Source organism: Chionomys nivalis, chromosome 7 (assembly GCF_950005125.1).
Source record: "Chionomys nivalis chromosome 7, mChiNiv1.1, whole genome shotgun sequence".
NCBI classification, from domain to species: domain Eukaryota; kingdom Metazoa; phylum Chordata; class Mammalia; order Rodentia; family Cricetidae; genus Chionomys; species Chionomys nivalis.
The window spans coordinates 36,537,692-36,553,953 of NC_080092.1; the positions used below are offsets into that span (position 1 = coordinate 36,537,692).

Here is a 16,262-nt window from a genome sequence, read left to right on the forward strand (position 1 = left end):
GCTTCAGGAAAGTAAATTCTAAGTTCCTGAGTAGATGCTTAAAATAGCACATAGCACCAAACCTTCTATGTACTGTCTTTTTTTTCTTTTTCTATGTGTACATATAAAGTAGATAAAGCAAGAGGGTATTAAAGATAGCTAATAACAAAATAGGTAACCATAACAATTCACTGTTGTAAAACTGAGCAAGGTCACTTTCTAACTCTTACCCTTACTCACTTTTTTGGTGACTGTAGTTAATTAGAACTCCAAGGAAAGAAAAAAAAAATGACAGATGAAGGGACGTTTAGTATCTTTGCAAAGGGCTGTCTATGTAGTTAGTACATGTTCAGTCAGTTATGTTTGAGGTATGGACTTTTACTTTTCTTTAAGCACTGGATATCTGAAATACTCAGTAAGGCATGAAAATTCCTTCTTTAAGTGTATATATTAAAGGGTATGACAAGAATACCACTCTTAATTTGGCACATTTACCATTTTTTATACATGTGGGAAGTAGTGGTGCTGGAGTGGCAGTCGCCTTACAGTCTGTGCGGTAATTCTTAGTGCACACAGACGCTGTATGTAGCTGCGTGTCTCTGTAAGAAAAAGTCGGAAAATTTTTAAGCTACAGTCTCATCTTACATTATAATGCTGCTTTAAACCTGGAATTGTTAGCCTTTTCTGTAAAGGGAGTTTGATCAAATTTTGTTGTTTTTTCCAGAAAATGTTTAGGAACCAACCATGCTCTGGCTACTGGTTATGCCTAGTTTCTTTCCCTCAGTGAAATACATGTCAGCCCTGTCTAACACATGTGCACATATCTGTGTTAATTTCTCCATATAGATTTCTGTTTAAACTCATAGTTTATTCTGGAGTTTAACAATATCCTTTTACTAAGAGTTAGAATTTGTTCGCTTACATTATCATGCATCTATTAATTTATTCATAATTGTTTAAGCATTGGGCTGGTGGGATGTTCAGTATGTAAAAGTGCTTGCCACCATTCTGACAACCTGCATTACAGAAAGAGTTCCCTGATCTCCACACTTGGTGTGGCTGGTGTGCATGTGTGAGTGCGTGCTAAATAATGTAAGAAAATGTTAATAAAAATTGTCTTAAGAATTGTTTACCCATAACATAGAAAACACAACTAATTAGAAGCCAGGCCTGATAATTCATACTTAGAATTCTTATAATTCCAACCCTTGACAAGATGATGGCATGATGATCATGAGTTCAAAACCATATAATGAATTGGAAGTAGCATGAGTTACCTAAGAGCTTATCTCAAAAGATTTTTTTTAAAAAAAAAAAAAAAGGAAAAGAGAAAAAGGACTAGCATGAGGAAAGAAGTATTACTAGTAAGAATACTAATATACAAATATTTGTGTGTACATGTATGAGTTTTGGGTTTTTTTTTGTTTGCTTTGGGTTTTTTGCTTTGTTTGTTGTTGTGTAGTTTTGGGGTTTTTCGAAACAGGGTTTCTCTGTGTAATAGACCTGGTGTCCTGGAACCGCTCTGTTTATCAGGCTGGCCTCGAACTCATTGATCTGCCTGCCTCTGCCTCCTGAATGCTGGGATTAAAGGCGTGCACCACCAATGCCTGGTACAAATATATGTACATACAATGAGGAAAATTATCGGCTGGAATTTTGCTGTATACATGTATTAAATGTACTTTTTAAAAATATATATCAGTGGATTTCCCTTCCTTATGCCTTTATCCATCTTCCTTTTAACAAATAAGATAGTTTTCATTACCTGACAACAAGGTAAAGGAAATATTTAAGAGAATTTAAATATTTGAGCCAGATCAAAAGCACTCCCATTGGCCAAACCTAGGATATTTGGGAATCCAAATAAAATTTTATAATAATAATGTTACCTTCATATGTCATACAAGAAGTTAAAACCTTGACAATAATGAATAAATGAAGAAGAAAGGTGAGGTAGCTCTCCTTGTTTGTAGAATGCCAACTAGCAAATAGGAAGCACTTGGTTTAACATTGGAAAATCTAGGGAGGCTAATGTTCGATTAGGGAACCAGAATACTTAGGTCATGTCAGAGTATGTCCCTCGAAATTATTTATGAAGGGAACATTATTAAATTTCTGATGCTAAAATACGATGGATTTTTACCAGAGTAGTAGTTATTGCTACTGCCATCATATGTGCGCTAACAGTGCATTATTCCTGCTATAACAACATTGAAAAGGACAAAAGGCTTCTCTGGGATGTATTCTTGCTCAGCATTCATATTTAAACCAAACTCTCACAAATTACTAAACAAATTAAATTAGAGGGCATTCTACAAATTGACGAGACTGTACTCTTTAAATATCTCATGGCCGGAGATAAAATAGAACACTCATGGAACCATTCTAAAAGACACAAGTGTGGCATCTAAATAAATATTTATCTGCCTGGCCTTTTTTTTTTCCCCAAAAAACAAGACCTTGAATGTAATTTTCTTTGTTTAGGTTTTTTTGAAATGTGGGTGTAGTTTTCTAGGCTACTTTCTTGCTGATTAGGGCTGCTGATAATCTTAACGGGGACCCAAAGAAAATTTTGGATTATAGCCAAGTGCTTACTGGAGTATTCTATGAGGCTGGATCATTTCAACCAGCAGTCTTGAAGCTGTTCTGGATGTAGAATTCAGAGGAAACTGCAACAAATGTACTCTGAAACATTGATCATCTGGGTCATCTGTTCCCATTGGAGATTTTTTTAGGGAGTCTTTCTTCCTTGATCAAGCCTTATTTTTCTTAACCCGGATGAATCCATAGCCTCTCATTTCCTGTGGAAAATAAAAGCAAAACCTCTTCTCCAAAGTAACATATCTTCTTACTTAAAATTTGAAGTCAACGTATTTTCATCAAACCTTATTTTTCTTTTTTTTTTAAATATTTATTTATTATGTATATAATATTCTGTCTGTGTGTATGCCTGCAGGCCAGAAGAGGGCACCAGACCTCATTACAGATGGTTGTGAGCCACCATGTGGTTGCTGGGAATTGAACTCAGGACCTTTGGAAGAGCAGGCAATGCTCTTAACCTCTGAGCCATCTCTCCAGCCCCCCAAACCTTATTTTTCTTAACCCAGAATGAACCCACAGCCTCTCACTTCCTTTGGAAACAAAAACAAAATCTCTTTTTCAAAGTAACATTATCTTTTAACTTAAATCTTGAAGTCAAGGCATTTTCAAAATATATAGGTTGAATTAATCCAGCAGCATTAATAATCAAATGTCTTTTAGCAGCTGTTGCTTCTTCGTCAGCAGTCAAACAATTCAAAGACAACACAACATACAGTATCCAGATTCTCTGTGTATTTTCCATCTTTACATGGAAGCTAAGCCAGGGCATATGGGAGCTGGGAGCACTAGTTTTTCTCCCAAATCCAGGTGGCTAGGTTTGGGTTCAGCTCCTAGAGCTGGAATTCCATTCCCAACTCTGACCTTGGCTGATGGCTAAAAAGCCTCAGGCAAATGGCATTTTCGTGAATTCGTACCCCAACAAGTGGGGCACCAAATGAAGCACGATTAATAAAAATTCAGGGTCAGAAATTGGGGTTCAACCTGAAGATCTGAAAAGCAAAACAGCCAGTCACTGGCTTTTACCTCGACCTCAGTCTGAAATGGCGATCCTGCCTCCCAGAATCTCAGAATGAAACTGTGTGTTGAGAGCTGTTTCTTACCGTTTTATATTCCTCTCCAGGGCTGGGATTAAAGACATGCACCACCGTGATAAAAAGGCACATACTGCTCAGTTTCTATGGCAACTAGTGTGGTTACTGGCATTAAAGGTGTGTGTTACCATAACCTGGTCTGTGAGGCTGACCAGTGAAACTGCTTTATTCTCACATCTGCAGGCAGTATTTATTTATTAAAATACAATTGAAATGCCACTACACACAATGTTTCTTTTTCTTTTTTTTCTTTCTTTTTTTTTTTTTTGACTATTGGACAGTGGAGAATTGTAAATAGTGTTAGCAGTGTGGCATGCAGGTAAGGTACTTTCACATTCCTGATTTTTGTTAGCTGTGCTGTGCTAACATGAGATAAAAGTTATAGGCATGGGGAATGCATGTTGATAAATTTCATGATAAACAATTTCCCTCCAGTTCTTAAATATTTCAGGAAAAACTGCTATATAAAAATTTTCAACAAAGTAATATCAAAATATAAATTTCATTTTTAAATTCAGAACTGTTTTTGCTGACTTGGCTATGTTTATAATATTTTATTATAGTAGAAAATGATCCAAAATTTCAGAATTTTTTTTAAAATGCTGAGAATTCTTTGAAATATTTGACCTCTAATGTTGAATGGAAATGCCTGTGCCTGGCCACACTTTCTCTTTTGTTTTGGGACAGGTCTCTGTGTAGCACTGGCTGGCCAGACACCTTATTCATTGGATATGTAGCCTACTGTATGATGTCTTTCAAAGTGATCTTGTTGCCCAAGGCATGGTGGCACATGTTTATAATCCAGGCACTTCAGAGAGTGAGGCAGGAAAACTGCTGAGCCTTCAAGGACAGTGTAGGCTACAGTGAGATACTGTCTCAAAATGGGAAGAAACAAAAGTAACCTTGTTTTTAAGAGGCTATGAATCTGTCCTCTGGACTGCTAGAATGCATTTTGTTACAGTTACAAGGATTTCTTTTCCCCCTCATGAATTTTTGGATTGAGATTATCCTTAAAAAGATTTTGTACATTATTTTATTTTTTCTTTTTAATTTTAGCTTTTATATGTAGTTTCAGTAAACAAAATGATATGCAGCCAGTACATTTGTTATATGCCCCATAAATAAGTGTAATTGTTAACATGAATTTTGAAATTAAATGAAAAAATGGATTTTGTGAAGAAATAAAGACTGAGCAGTTGTTGCCTCATTGCCTTTCTCGAGCATCCACAGGCTCAAGTTGTAATACCCGTAATTGCTATTGTGTGTCAGGAAACAGCTTAAGAGGGTCAAAATGCCTTCAGCCCTGACAGTAGTTAGTATTTTCTTCAAGTCTTAAAAGTGGATAAATGATGAAGATAAAATAAAAACATATTTCATTAGAAAGCATAGAGATTTTGAGAAGAGCAACAAGGGGAAATGAAGGTAAAGGGGCAGAGAAGAAGCAGAGCATTATCCTGCTGTCGAGGTGGAGTTGAGGACACAAATGACTCTGCTGCATTGAGATCATGCTAGTTATAACAAAGGTGACGTTTGACTAGCTAAAGTTCATCAGAGTGGTGGAAGAACAGAAGGATGGGGTTCATGAGTCTTACCTCATTTATCTAGGCATTTATGTAAGATCAGAATTATAAACCTCTTAAATAAGTATAATTAATGTAGAACTGAGGTTATAGTAAATGGTGTTTTCCCACTAATTAGATATATGCCTCTGGGAATTGATAGATTATAAGCTTATGTAGAACATAATATATGTAAGACTGTAATTTCTAATATTGTTAAGAACTTTGTCAAAATACTGAGATTTACAGTGTTTGAAGCATTTCTTACAGTGATTTATACCTTTTCCTTCTTTGGTCTTTTAATATAATTCACTCACCTAGATTTTAAACTTTAAACTCATTCTAAAAGAAAGCTCAACATGAGCTCTTGGCTAAACATGTTCTCTGTAGTCTGAACTTATTATGGTTAATACTGATATCAGCCTGGTGAGATTTCAAAGAAGGAAACTTTTGGTCATTTCTGTGAGGAATTTTCTAGATTAAGTTAATTGAGATTGGAAGGCAAACCTTAAATATGAACAGCACCAACCCAAGTCCTTGGGTCCAGGACCGACTAAGAGAAAAGGGGTTGGACAGCAGCATCCATCACCCTTTCCTGGCTTGGATACAATGTAGCAGCTCTCACTCTCCTGCCCTCCTCATTTCCTTGCTATTATGGACTGTGTTCTCAAGGTATGAGCCAAAATAAGGCCTTCCTTCCATCCTTAGGTTGGTCCTTTTCTGGTATGTTGTAGAAGCAACAAGGCAAGTAACTAATAAAGAACTAAATTTGAAATCAGGTTTAGGATTCTGTTTTCTGAGTGAGATATCAGACTATAATTTTAAAAATCTTCACATTAAAGATTTTATGATCTTTAATCTGTTTCCTTATTTCTGTATTTGGTTTGAGGTTTATTTTTACTTGGAAACACTTTCATTTATATACGTTGTTTGTAGAATTAGCTGCGGGCCGCTTACTGCCACCCAGCTCCTGGCTGCCTGGCTAGCTTATGCCCCAAAATAACAACACAGAAACTGTATTCTTTTAAGCACTGCCTGGCCCATTTCTATTAATGTGTGTAGCACCCCAAGGTGTGCTTACCGGGAAGATTCTAGCCTACGTCCATCCTGGGTCGGAGCTTCATCGCATCTGCCCAGAGAGGAGAGGAGGCCTCTGCGCTCACTTCCTCTTCCTCCAGCATTCTGTTCTGTTTACTCCACCCACCTATGTTCTAACCTATCAGGGCCAAGCAGTTTCTTTATTAATTAACCAATAACCTTCCTCCATCAGTTGTTATCACTGATTAGCTTGGATTTGGTTTAATGATAATCATAGTTTCCCATTTATTTTGTTCTCTCATTGATTTTTGTTCTTTAGTAAATTAACTTTTTTCACATTCTTTCTCCTATCCAGCTCCCTTAGAAATGGCATTTGGGCTTTTCTTTTTATGTTGTTTCCATCTAATTATAATTCCTTTTTAAAATCACCAGAAGCTGAGCTTGGCGAGGTGATACACACCTCTACTCCCAGCACTCAGGAAACCCAAGGAAGAATACCAAGAGTTCAAAACCAGTTCAGGCTGTTTGTGAGATCTTGCCTCCATAAACAGAAAAAAGTCTGAACCTAAGTAGTCACAATTTTAAGACTTTGATATTGGAATCCAAGCAAAGAAAGAAATAGAGAAGAGGCCAAAGAGATACAACCAAAAGGGCACATCCTTATGACCTACTTCCTCCAGCTAGGCCCCACCCCCTCTAACTTTTACCACCTCCCAGTAATGTTGTCATGTTCTTATGCATCAGTCCATTGGATCAGAACACTCAAGATGTATTAAACATTGTCTCTGGAAGTACTCACCTACACATTTCAAGGAGGTCTTTTTTTTTAATTGATATTTATTGAGCTCTACATTTTTCTCTGCTCCCCTCCCCCGTTCACTCCTCCCCCGAGGTCCCCATGACAAGGAGATCTTGTCTTTTTCTACTCTCTACTTCCCATGTAGATTATATCTATGTAAGTCTCTCTTGGTATCTGCATTGTTGTCTAGGTTCTCTGGAATTGTGGTTTGTAGACTGGCTTTCTTTGCTTTATGTTTAAAAACCACCTATGAGTGAATACATGTGATAATTGTCTTTCTGTGTCTGTGTTACCTCACTCAAAATAATGTTTTCTAGCTCCATCCATTTTCCTACAAAATTCAAGCTGTCATTTTTTTCTGCTGTGTAGTACTCCATTGTGTAAATGTACCACATTTTCCTTATCCATTCTTCGATCGAGGGGCATTTAGGTTGTTTCCAGGTTCTGGCTATGACAAAAAAAGCTGCTATGAACATAGTTGAGCACATGTCCTTGTGGCACGATTGAGCATCCTTTGGATACATACTCAAAAGTGGTATTACTGGGTCTTGAGGAAGGTTGTTTCCTAACTTTCTGAGAAATCGCCACACTGACGTCCAAAGGGATTGTACCAGTTTGCATTCCCACCAGCAATGCAGAAGCGTTCCCTTTTCCCTACAACCTCTCCAGCATAAGTTGTCATCAGTGTTTTTGATCTTGGCCATTCTTACAGGTGTAAGATGGAGTCTCAGAGTTGTTTTGATTTGCATTTCTCTGATGACTAAGGATGTTGAACATTTCCTTAAGTGTCTTTCAACCATTTTAGATTCCTCTGTTGAGAGTTCTCTGTTTAGGTCTGTACTCCATTTTTTTTTTTTATTGGATTATGTGATCTTTTGATGTCCAATTTCTTAAGTTCTTTGTGTATTTGGGAGATCAGACTTCTGTCTGATGTGGAGTTAGTGAAGATCTTTTCCCATTCTGTAGGCTGTCGTTTTGTCTTGTTGACCGTGTCCTTTGCTTTACAGAAGCTTTCCAGTTTCAGGAGGTCCCATTTACTAATTGTTTCTCTCAGTGTCTGTGCTGCTGGGGTTATATTTAGGAAGTGGTTCCCTGTGCCAATGTATTCAAATGTACTTCCCACTTTCTCTTCTATAAGGTTCAGTGTGGCTGGTTTTATGTTGAGTTCTTTGATCCATTTGGACTTGAGTTTTGTGCATGGTGATAGATATGGGTCTATTTTCATTTTTCTACATGTTGATATCCAGTTATGCTAGTACCACTTGTTAAGTATGCTTTCTTTTTTTCATTTCATATTTTTTGCTTCTTTATCCAGGATTAGGTGTTCGAAGATATGTGGATTGATATCTGGGTCTTCTATTTGGTCAAGGAGGTCTTTTTTAATCCTCCTGTGATTCCTTTTTTGGTTTTTGTTTTTTTTTTGTTTTTTGTTTTTTTTTTACAGGATTTTTTGTGTAACTACTCTGGCTGTCCTGGAACTCACTGTATAAACCAGAGATCCACCACCTGTCTCTGCCTCCCAGAGTTCTGGGGTTAAAGACGTGTGCCACCACCTCTTGGCACCTGTGTGATTCTTAATCTAATCAGGTTGACAATCAGAATTAACCATCAGTCATAAATTTAGTAGACCAACATGTTGGCAGGGAAGGAATAGGCTTTTGGGATTCTACGTTTAAATACCTAGAAGAATAGCTTCTGAGCTCTGTCTTTCATGGTTGCTAGCATGTGGTGATAGAATGAGAAGGATGATGCATAGTAAGGAAGTCATTGCAGTAAAGTTACTTAGTAGAAGAGTATAAGTTATTTACAAAACATGAGTGGTCACACTAACATGACTGCTCCTCAGTTTGAGCTTTTCGCCCCTGAATCAGAACAGAACTGTTAGATAGCATCTCTGAAAAATCCTTAGAAAATTGTACATGCCTCTAGAACTTTTACATGAGGTGATTTCTCAGAGGGGAAGGGGCCTGGTCATTTTTGTTTAAGATGAAATTCTGAAAGTAGCTTGGGGTTATGTATGGTGGCTCATGCCCAAGCGAAGAATATTACAAGTTCAAGGCCAGCTACAGATACAGAACAAGAGCTTGTGTTAAGAAAAATAAAACATTTTAGGAGAGATGGGGGTATATGTGACTTTGAATATCTGGAGTAAGAGTTTAAATTTATCCAGGCTAGGGAGATGTCTCTGGTAAAGAGTAGCTACTCTTTAAAGGACCCAATATAAGTTTCTGGCACCCACATGGCAGCTCAAAACAGTCTTAACTCCAGTTCCAGGACATATGATGCCCTCTTCTGGCCTATATGGACACCAGGCATATGTGTAGTGCACAGACATACATACATGGAGGCCAAATATCCATACACATAAAATAAAATTTTTTAAATTTGAATTGATAGAGTAAACTCTAGCAGTTCATTATTGAATTAGGAGACCTAACACAATGATTTTTTTCATGGTAGTTTATCTGAGCATAGGATTAGATTGTAGAATTTGTCTAAAGCCGCAGGATCACAATTGATGTATTCTAAGGCTGAAATGGTTAAAACTCCAATGTGGGATGGTACTGACAGTGTTGAGCAAAAGGACATTGGGAGAGGAACATGGTCAAACAGAATTGACCTCCTGAGAAATGAGCTTTGGAAGATGAGCATGGGAGCTGGAAGTTGATTGCTAACTGAACTGTTTAATTCCGTGTTTAGAGCATATTTTGTGCTAGCATAACATTAGCAGGAAGAGTAGTAGTAGTAGAAAAAAATCATTTCTGGAATATTAGGTTAGTATAAAGTATAGTTTAGAACTTACCAATATACACTCATAAGAAGATTTAAGTTTGAGGGCTGAAGAGAATGCTCTTTCAGAGGAATCATGTTCAGTTCCCAACACACACATAGAGCAGCTCACAGCCTCACAGTTACCCCTAACTCCAGCTCCAGGGAATCGAGGCCTTCTTCTGGCCTCCTTAGGCACCTGCACATCTGTGATTTGTCTCCCACAGACTTCTAAACACAGATACACATAAATAAAAAGTAAATCTTTAAAAAATATTGTTGGTATTTTACAGTAATGATATACTGTGTGATCAGATAGCAGTCTTGTATCTACATTACAGGTTTTGCAAATAGGTCCTGCCAGCTCAACTTGAAAGGTACCAGTCCTTGGGGATTTCATTTTGTTTTTTTTACCTAGATAGTGTTGTAGAGTGAAACATATATATGCACTTCCATTTTAAGCCGTCTCTGTAAATGTTAATTAGCTTCTCTGTCATTTTTGAAAGTTGCCATCCTGACTCCGTTGTCGTGCATTAAAATGAACAAAGTATCTTTTCTCAAAGAATAAAAGTAGTTTTGTTTTGTTTTTCAGTAGTTCACTAAGATGAAAGCTATTATTGTTTGCTAAGTAAAATAAGTGCATAATCAGGCAGTTTGTAATTAGACTAACATCCAAGTTATAATTATTGAATGTGTAGGTGTAGTTAGCAGCCTTCATTTCTGGTAAGAGTCTTTACTTAGCGGATATATGTTTATGTGCTCAAGACAGACAGTTTCCTGAACGGAAACTGTGGTCTCTGGTTCTTTATAAAAACATGGTCTTTAATCTTTTTCAACTAGAACATTGCCTTCTGTAGACTGTTTCTTCAGGCACTTTCTTGGCAGAAGCAAATGAAGCTTCCTTATGAGCCTATTAAGACTTCATAGACTGTCAGTAAGATGGAAAAATTGGTTATTTAATCAGGAATGTGAACATGTATTTCAGGTAGAAAATTCCAAAGATAATGAAGATAGTATTTTACAAAGAGAAATTCCTGCCAGACAGTCTCGACGAAGGTTTCGGAAAATTAACTGTAAAGGAGAGCGCCAAACCATAACTGATGGAGTGGATGTTAATAACTACCTTTCGGTGAGTATGTTTCAGACTAATTCATGGATCCTTGATTTTCATTAAAATATCTTTTAGATGGTTCTTGATCTCCATGTGTGACAGTTAAGGGTAAGATAAACATAACAATTTTTTAAAACAATTCTGTTTGACTGTTGGATTTATTAGAAATCTTATCTGGGTAATTTTGCTTTAGGTCTGTTTTACTTCAAATAATTAATAAAAATAAGTATTTGCCATAGCTTCTTAGATATGCGTGTGAATTTTCTTGCCTTTATAGTGTCTGAATAGGATGCAGATTGAGTGTGAGAACTCGGGCAGTAGATTAGTGGGGAGACTTTTCCTTATGTGATGAAGATATACACAAGAAAATGGTGGCAGTTCTTCCTTGGCCTGCGGGGCTTTTAGTCACACAGAAACCAGGCGCTAGTGTAGCACCATGTGTTAGAGTTGCTTCTTCACAGACAGATACTTGAAAAGAAGCAGATGAAGCACTGGGCTTTGTAAAAACCAGAGAAAGGAAGCTGCTACTTTAGAAGTTTTGACTATTGTTGCAGATAACATCTTTTTAGACTGAGAAGTGGTTAAACTGAGAAATAATAATTTGAGGAAGAATAGGTTCATGTACATTTTCAAGGGACAACTCCATAATTACATGTTCCAAGGAGTCAGCATCACAGAATTTCAGAACTGTCTCACAGACAACAACTGTCTCACTTTGGTCTGTGTTTAACTGACAGTATTAGAGTGCTGGGATAGTTGGTTGCAAAAAAATGAACAAGGGTCTGTTCTTTTGGTTGTCAGGACAGAAATGCTCTCGTTCTGTGGCAGGATAGAGGAAGATAGTCAGGGAAGTGGTTTACTAGAACAAGAATGGATTTAAATCAGTTTTGAAGATTCTGTTAAATCTTCATTTAACATTTGCCGAGTTTAATTAATTTGAATATGTTCTGTTGCTGAAAGTAAACAATACTGGTCCCAGAATTTACAACTAGTACCTTAGCATATTTTGTCTTTATTCATTCATTAGTGGGTACCCTCATAATGCCCCACAGTAAGCATGATTCATGCAGTGATTTCTTGTATCCCAAGGAATGGACTGCTCTCTTATACAGATTGTCTCATTCTCTTTTGCTTTAGACTGAATATTGCTATGTAGTCAGGGCTGACTTTGAGTTGTGATACACCAAGTACTGAGATATAAGGGCACGAGCACCCATTTGTTCTCAGCTCTTTGAGGCTTCCATAACTCTCTGCCGTAATGATTCTTCTAATTACAGCTCACCTATAGAGGGTGCGAATGTCTTTTCCCTGTCAGCATTTTGTGTTTGGGGGTTTGTCTGTCCTTTTAACAGTTGATTTCCTAGATGGCTATGATAATATCTCATCATAATTTTGATTTGTTGAGCAATTATAATAGACATCTTAAGATTACATTTATTGATCATTGTATTTCTACCTTTTGAAAAGTGTTCTGATCGTTACCCATTTTCTTTCATGCCTCCTCCATCTGACCTCCTCCATCTGACCTCCTCCATCTGACCATTTGCCCATTGTTTTCAATGGGATTACATGGGGCTTTTGTTACTGTTTGAGTTTCTTATTTATTATAGATATTAATCTTATGTCAGATGAACAGTTGTAATTTTTCATATTCTTTTCACTTGATTGTTTTCATTATCATATAGAAACTTTTAGTTGTTTGTTATTACTGTTCCTATTGGTGTTTTCTTGTTTGGCTTTTATTCAAACTCTGTCTATAGTCAACATTGAAATGTATCCTCTGAAATTTTTCTAGTAGTTTTGGAGATTCATATCTTTGGTCTCTTGTGCATGGTTAGAGATAGACATACCCATTTTCCTGGCAATCTTTATTAAAAGGCTTTCCTTTCTCCAGTGGTTTTAGTATCTTGTTGAGCATCTGTTGACTCTAGATGTATGGATTTTTTTCAGAATGCCATTGTCTCTTCTGTTGATCTATGTATCTGTTCTTATGCTAGTACCAACATTTTCAATTTACTGTTGTTTAGTGCTGTGTTTTGAAGTCAGGAACTGTGATACCTACAGTTTTCTTCTTGTTTTCTATTTTATTTTTTGTTATTTGAGGTTGTCTGTGCTTCCAAAGAATTTTTTTCTCATTGTTGAGAGTGATCAATCCTGGTTTGATAGGGATTGCATCAAACTTGCAAGTTGCTTTGGATGGTATGGGTATTAACAATATTAGTATATATTCAGCACATAAATACATGTTCCCATGGAAGCAGAAAAGTGATGTTGGATGCCCTCGAGCTGGGGTGAGTCCTGGGAACTGCACTCTGGTGCTGTACAACAACAGTACACACTCCCAACCAGTGAGCCACCCCTCTAGCCCCCAAACATTAGCAATATTAATTCTCAGTATATGAACACAGAAAAAAATTCATTTTAGAAGTCTGTGACCTTCCCTTGTTAAATTCATTAGTAGGTTTGTGTAATTTTTTTAAGTAGATGGGGTTGAAACATTCTGTTTGCTCTTATGAATTGTACTACTTTTGTAGTATCTTTTTCAGCAACTTCATATATATGTGTGTGTGTGTGTGTTTGTGTGTGTGTGTGTGTGTGTACACAGTACTGAGTCCTGATGTAGTATAGTAGCAAACACCTTTCTTTTACTCAAAAGGAAGGGGAAGATAGGTTTCTGTGAGTTCAAGGTCAACTTTGTCTATCTAGCAAGTTTCTGGCCTGCCTGCACTATTCTGTGAGACCTTGTACTAATTTTTCTAAAGCTACCGATTTTTACATGAGTGTGTAGGTGCTCATGCACAGGGAGGCCAAAGATCCACCTCAGGTGTCCTTCCTTTGGCACCATCCACCTTGTATTTGGTTTGTTTTCTTTCTTTCTTTATTTATTTTTATTTTTTCATGGAAGAAGCTCTTACTGACTGTCCAGGGTCTTTTGCTGCCTCCCACCACTACATTATAAGCATCCACACTATTTCTGGCATTTTTGGGTTTTTTTTTAACATTAATGCTAGGGACTAAACTCAAGGCTCTGATGCTTACAAGGCAAGCACTTTACCAAGTTAACACTCCAGCACCTGCATGATGTCTTATTTAAACTGTGAAAATTTTACCAAATTTATTTTTCAATTCTCATAATTTGCTGGAGTTTTTAGGGTTTTCTTTGTAGAGAATCAAATCATCTGTTATCCCTTTCTCTCTTCCCTATTTGTAATACTTTTATTACTACCTTTTGGTTTTCTTGACTAAAACTTCCATCAACTCTATAATAAATAAGCAGTAAAAGTGGACATGGTCAGACATGGAGGACGTACTTTCAGCGTCCCCCTTTCAGCATCCTGTTGGTATGGGTCTATCTCCTGAAGCCTTTGTTGTGTTGGTGTGTGAGCCTTCTCCATAAGTGACCAGGCTTTTATCAAGAAGCAGTGTTGAGTTTTACCAAATTTACAAAGAGGACTAGAGGATGTTTATACTTTGTTCTACTGTAATTTATTTTGTTTGCTTTCTTAGTTGCATGTGTATACACATATGTGTTTGCAAGTATGCATGTGGAGGCCAGAAAACAAACTCAGATGCTGTTCCTCAGATCCTCTTAACTGACTTTTTTGAAGACAGGATCTCTTGTTGGTTTGAAACTCAGCAAGTAGGCAAGGCTGGCTGGTCAGTAAACCTCAGAGATTATTTTGTCTCCACCTTCCCAGTGCTGGGATTGTGTTTGCTACCGTGAGTCTCACTATGTATACACCAGCCTGGATTCAGACTCACAGAGTTCACAGTACTGAGATTAAAGGTGTGCACCACCAAACTTGGTTTGCTAATTCCCTCTCTTATTCCCTTTTATTAGTGAGTTTTTGCTATTGAATTCAAGTTCTCCCCACTAAGCTACATCCTTGGCTTCTTTTTACTTAGTTTTTGAGGCAATTTCACTATTCTGTTCTCCTCTTTAGAAAAGTTTTGTCGATTTTGTATTTGAAGGAGAAAAACAAACAAATGAACAAATATGACTTTGTTTGAATTTAATTCTCTAGATGTCCCTTATAAACCATGGGCAGTGATAAACTTCTGTTAATCTTAGTGCTCCTATAGTAAAATGGGAGGTAGAGCCTGGAAAATTCCCAGAAACTCACTAATCCTCTAGCTTGGAGTACATAGTTGCAGTCATCTCCCTCCGCACTTGATTGTATTATTATCTCCACTCTTTGCTGTTTCTTTTTGTTTTATTTATTTTGGTTTTGGTTTAGGTTTGCTATATAGGTCATTGAGGTGCATCATTACATTATTTGATATTCTATTCTTTGCTGTAGGTATTTACTGATAAAAATTCTTAGTACTGCTTTTGCTATATTCTGTAAGTTTTGTTAAATTGTTTTCACTTGTTTTAAGGTGTTTTATTTTTTTTTCCCTTCAAATGCTCTAGTGCTGGCTCCATCTCTATTGTTTGATTCTATACAGTTGTATCAATTTCTAATTCTTAGTCTGTTTTCAGGTACAAGTGTCTCTGTATCTGCCTGCTTTTTGTTCTGTTTACATGGGCTGCCTTGTCTAGCCTGTCACCTCATTCTGTGTGTGTCATTTCTGAAGGCCCCATACTGTTGGCGCTCGCTCTCTCTCTCTCTCTCTCTCTCTCTCTCTCTCTCTCTCTCTCTCTCTCTCTCTCCACATACATATATATATTTCACCAATTGTATCTTTGAATTTATTTATACATAAGATTACTATTGACAAAGGAATATTCCTATCATTTATTAATTTACTTCTTATTGTTTATTTGGGACTGAGGATCTTGGACCCAGGGCCAAACATATGCTAAGTGTGGTGTCTGATACTGAACATGCTCAGTCCTTCATCATTTTGATTATTCTTTTCCTGTTTTTGATCTATATAGTTTACTGCATTTTAAGGTTAGATTGCTTTCTCATTCTTTTTTTTTTTTTTTTTTTTGAGACAGGGTTTCTCTGTGGTTTTGGAGCCTGTCCTGGAACTAGCTCTTGTAGACCAGGCTGGTCTTGAACTCACAGAGGTCCGCCTGCCTCTGCCTCCCAAGTGGTGGGATTAAAGGCGTGCGCCACCACCGCCCGGCTTGCTTTCTCATTCTTGTTTTATTTCTTTTGAGTTTTACACTTTACGTTTCACTGATGGTGGTGATCTGTCTTGCACTCCTCGAGGGTGTCCCTGAGTATTTTTTATGAGGCTAGTCTTATGATGACTTCTTTTGCCTTAATTTCTTCAGAAGAGCTCTACTAAGACTAATATTCTCAAATGGCAGCTAATCTCTTTCAGTACTTGAAGTATGCCATGACATCCTAGACTGGGCTGTA

The 16,262-nt window shown here is 37.1% G+C and overlaps 1 protein-coding gene across 8 annotated transcripts in view; it reads left to right on the forward strand.

The window, feature by feature from the left end:
- Rapgef6 (Rap guanine nucleotide exchange factor 6) overlaps nt 1-16,262 on the forward strand; it is a 173,516-nt gene that overhangs the window by 52,046 nt on the left and 105,208 nt on the right. For all 8 annotated transcript variants that reach the window (XM_057773683.1, XM_057773689.1, XM_057773685.1 and 5 more), the window contains one exon: nt 10,822-10,965. In XM_057773683.1, the coding sequence (XP_057629666.1) occupies nt 10,822-10,965 (144 nt within the window). The remainder of the gene's footprint in view (nt 1-10,821; nt 10,966-16,262) is intronic.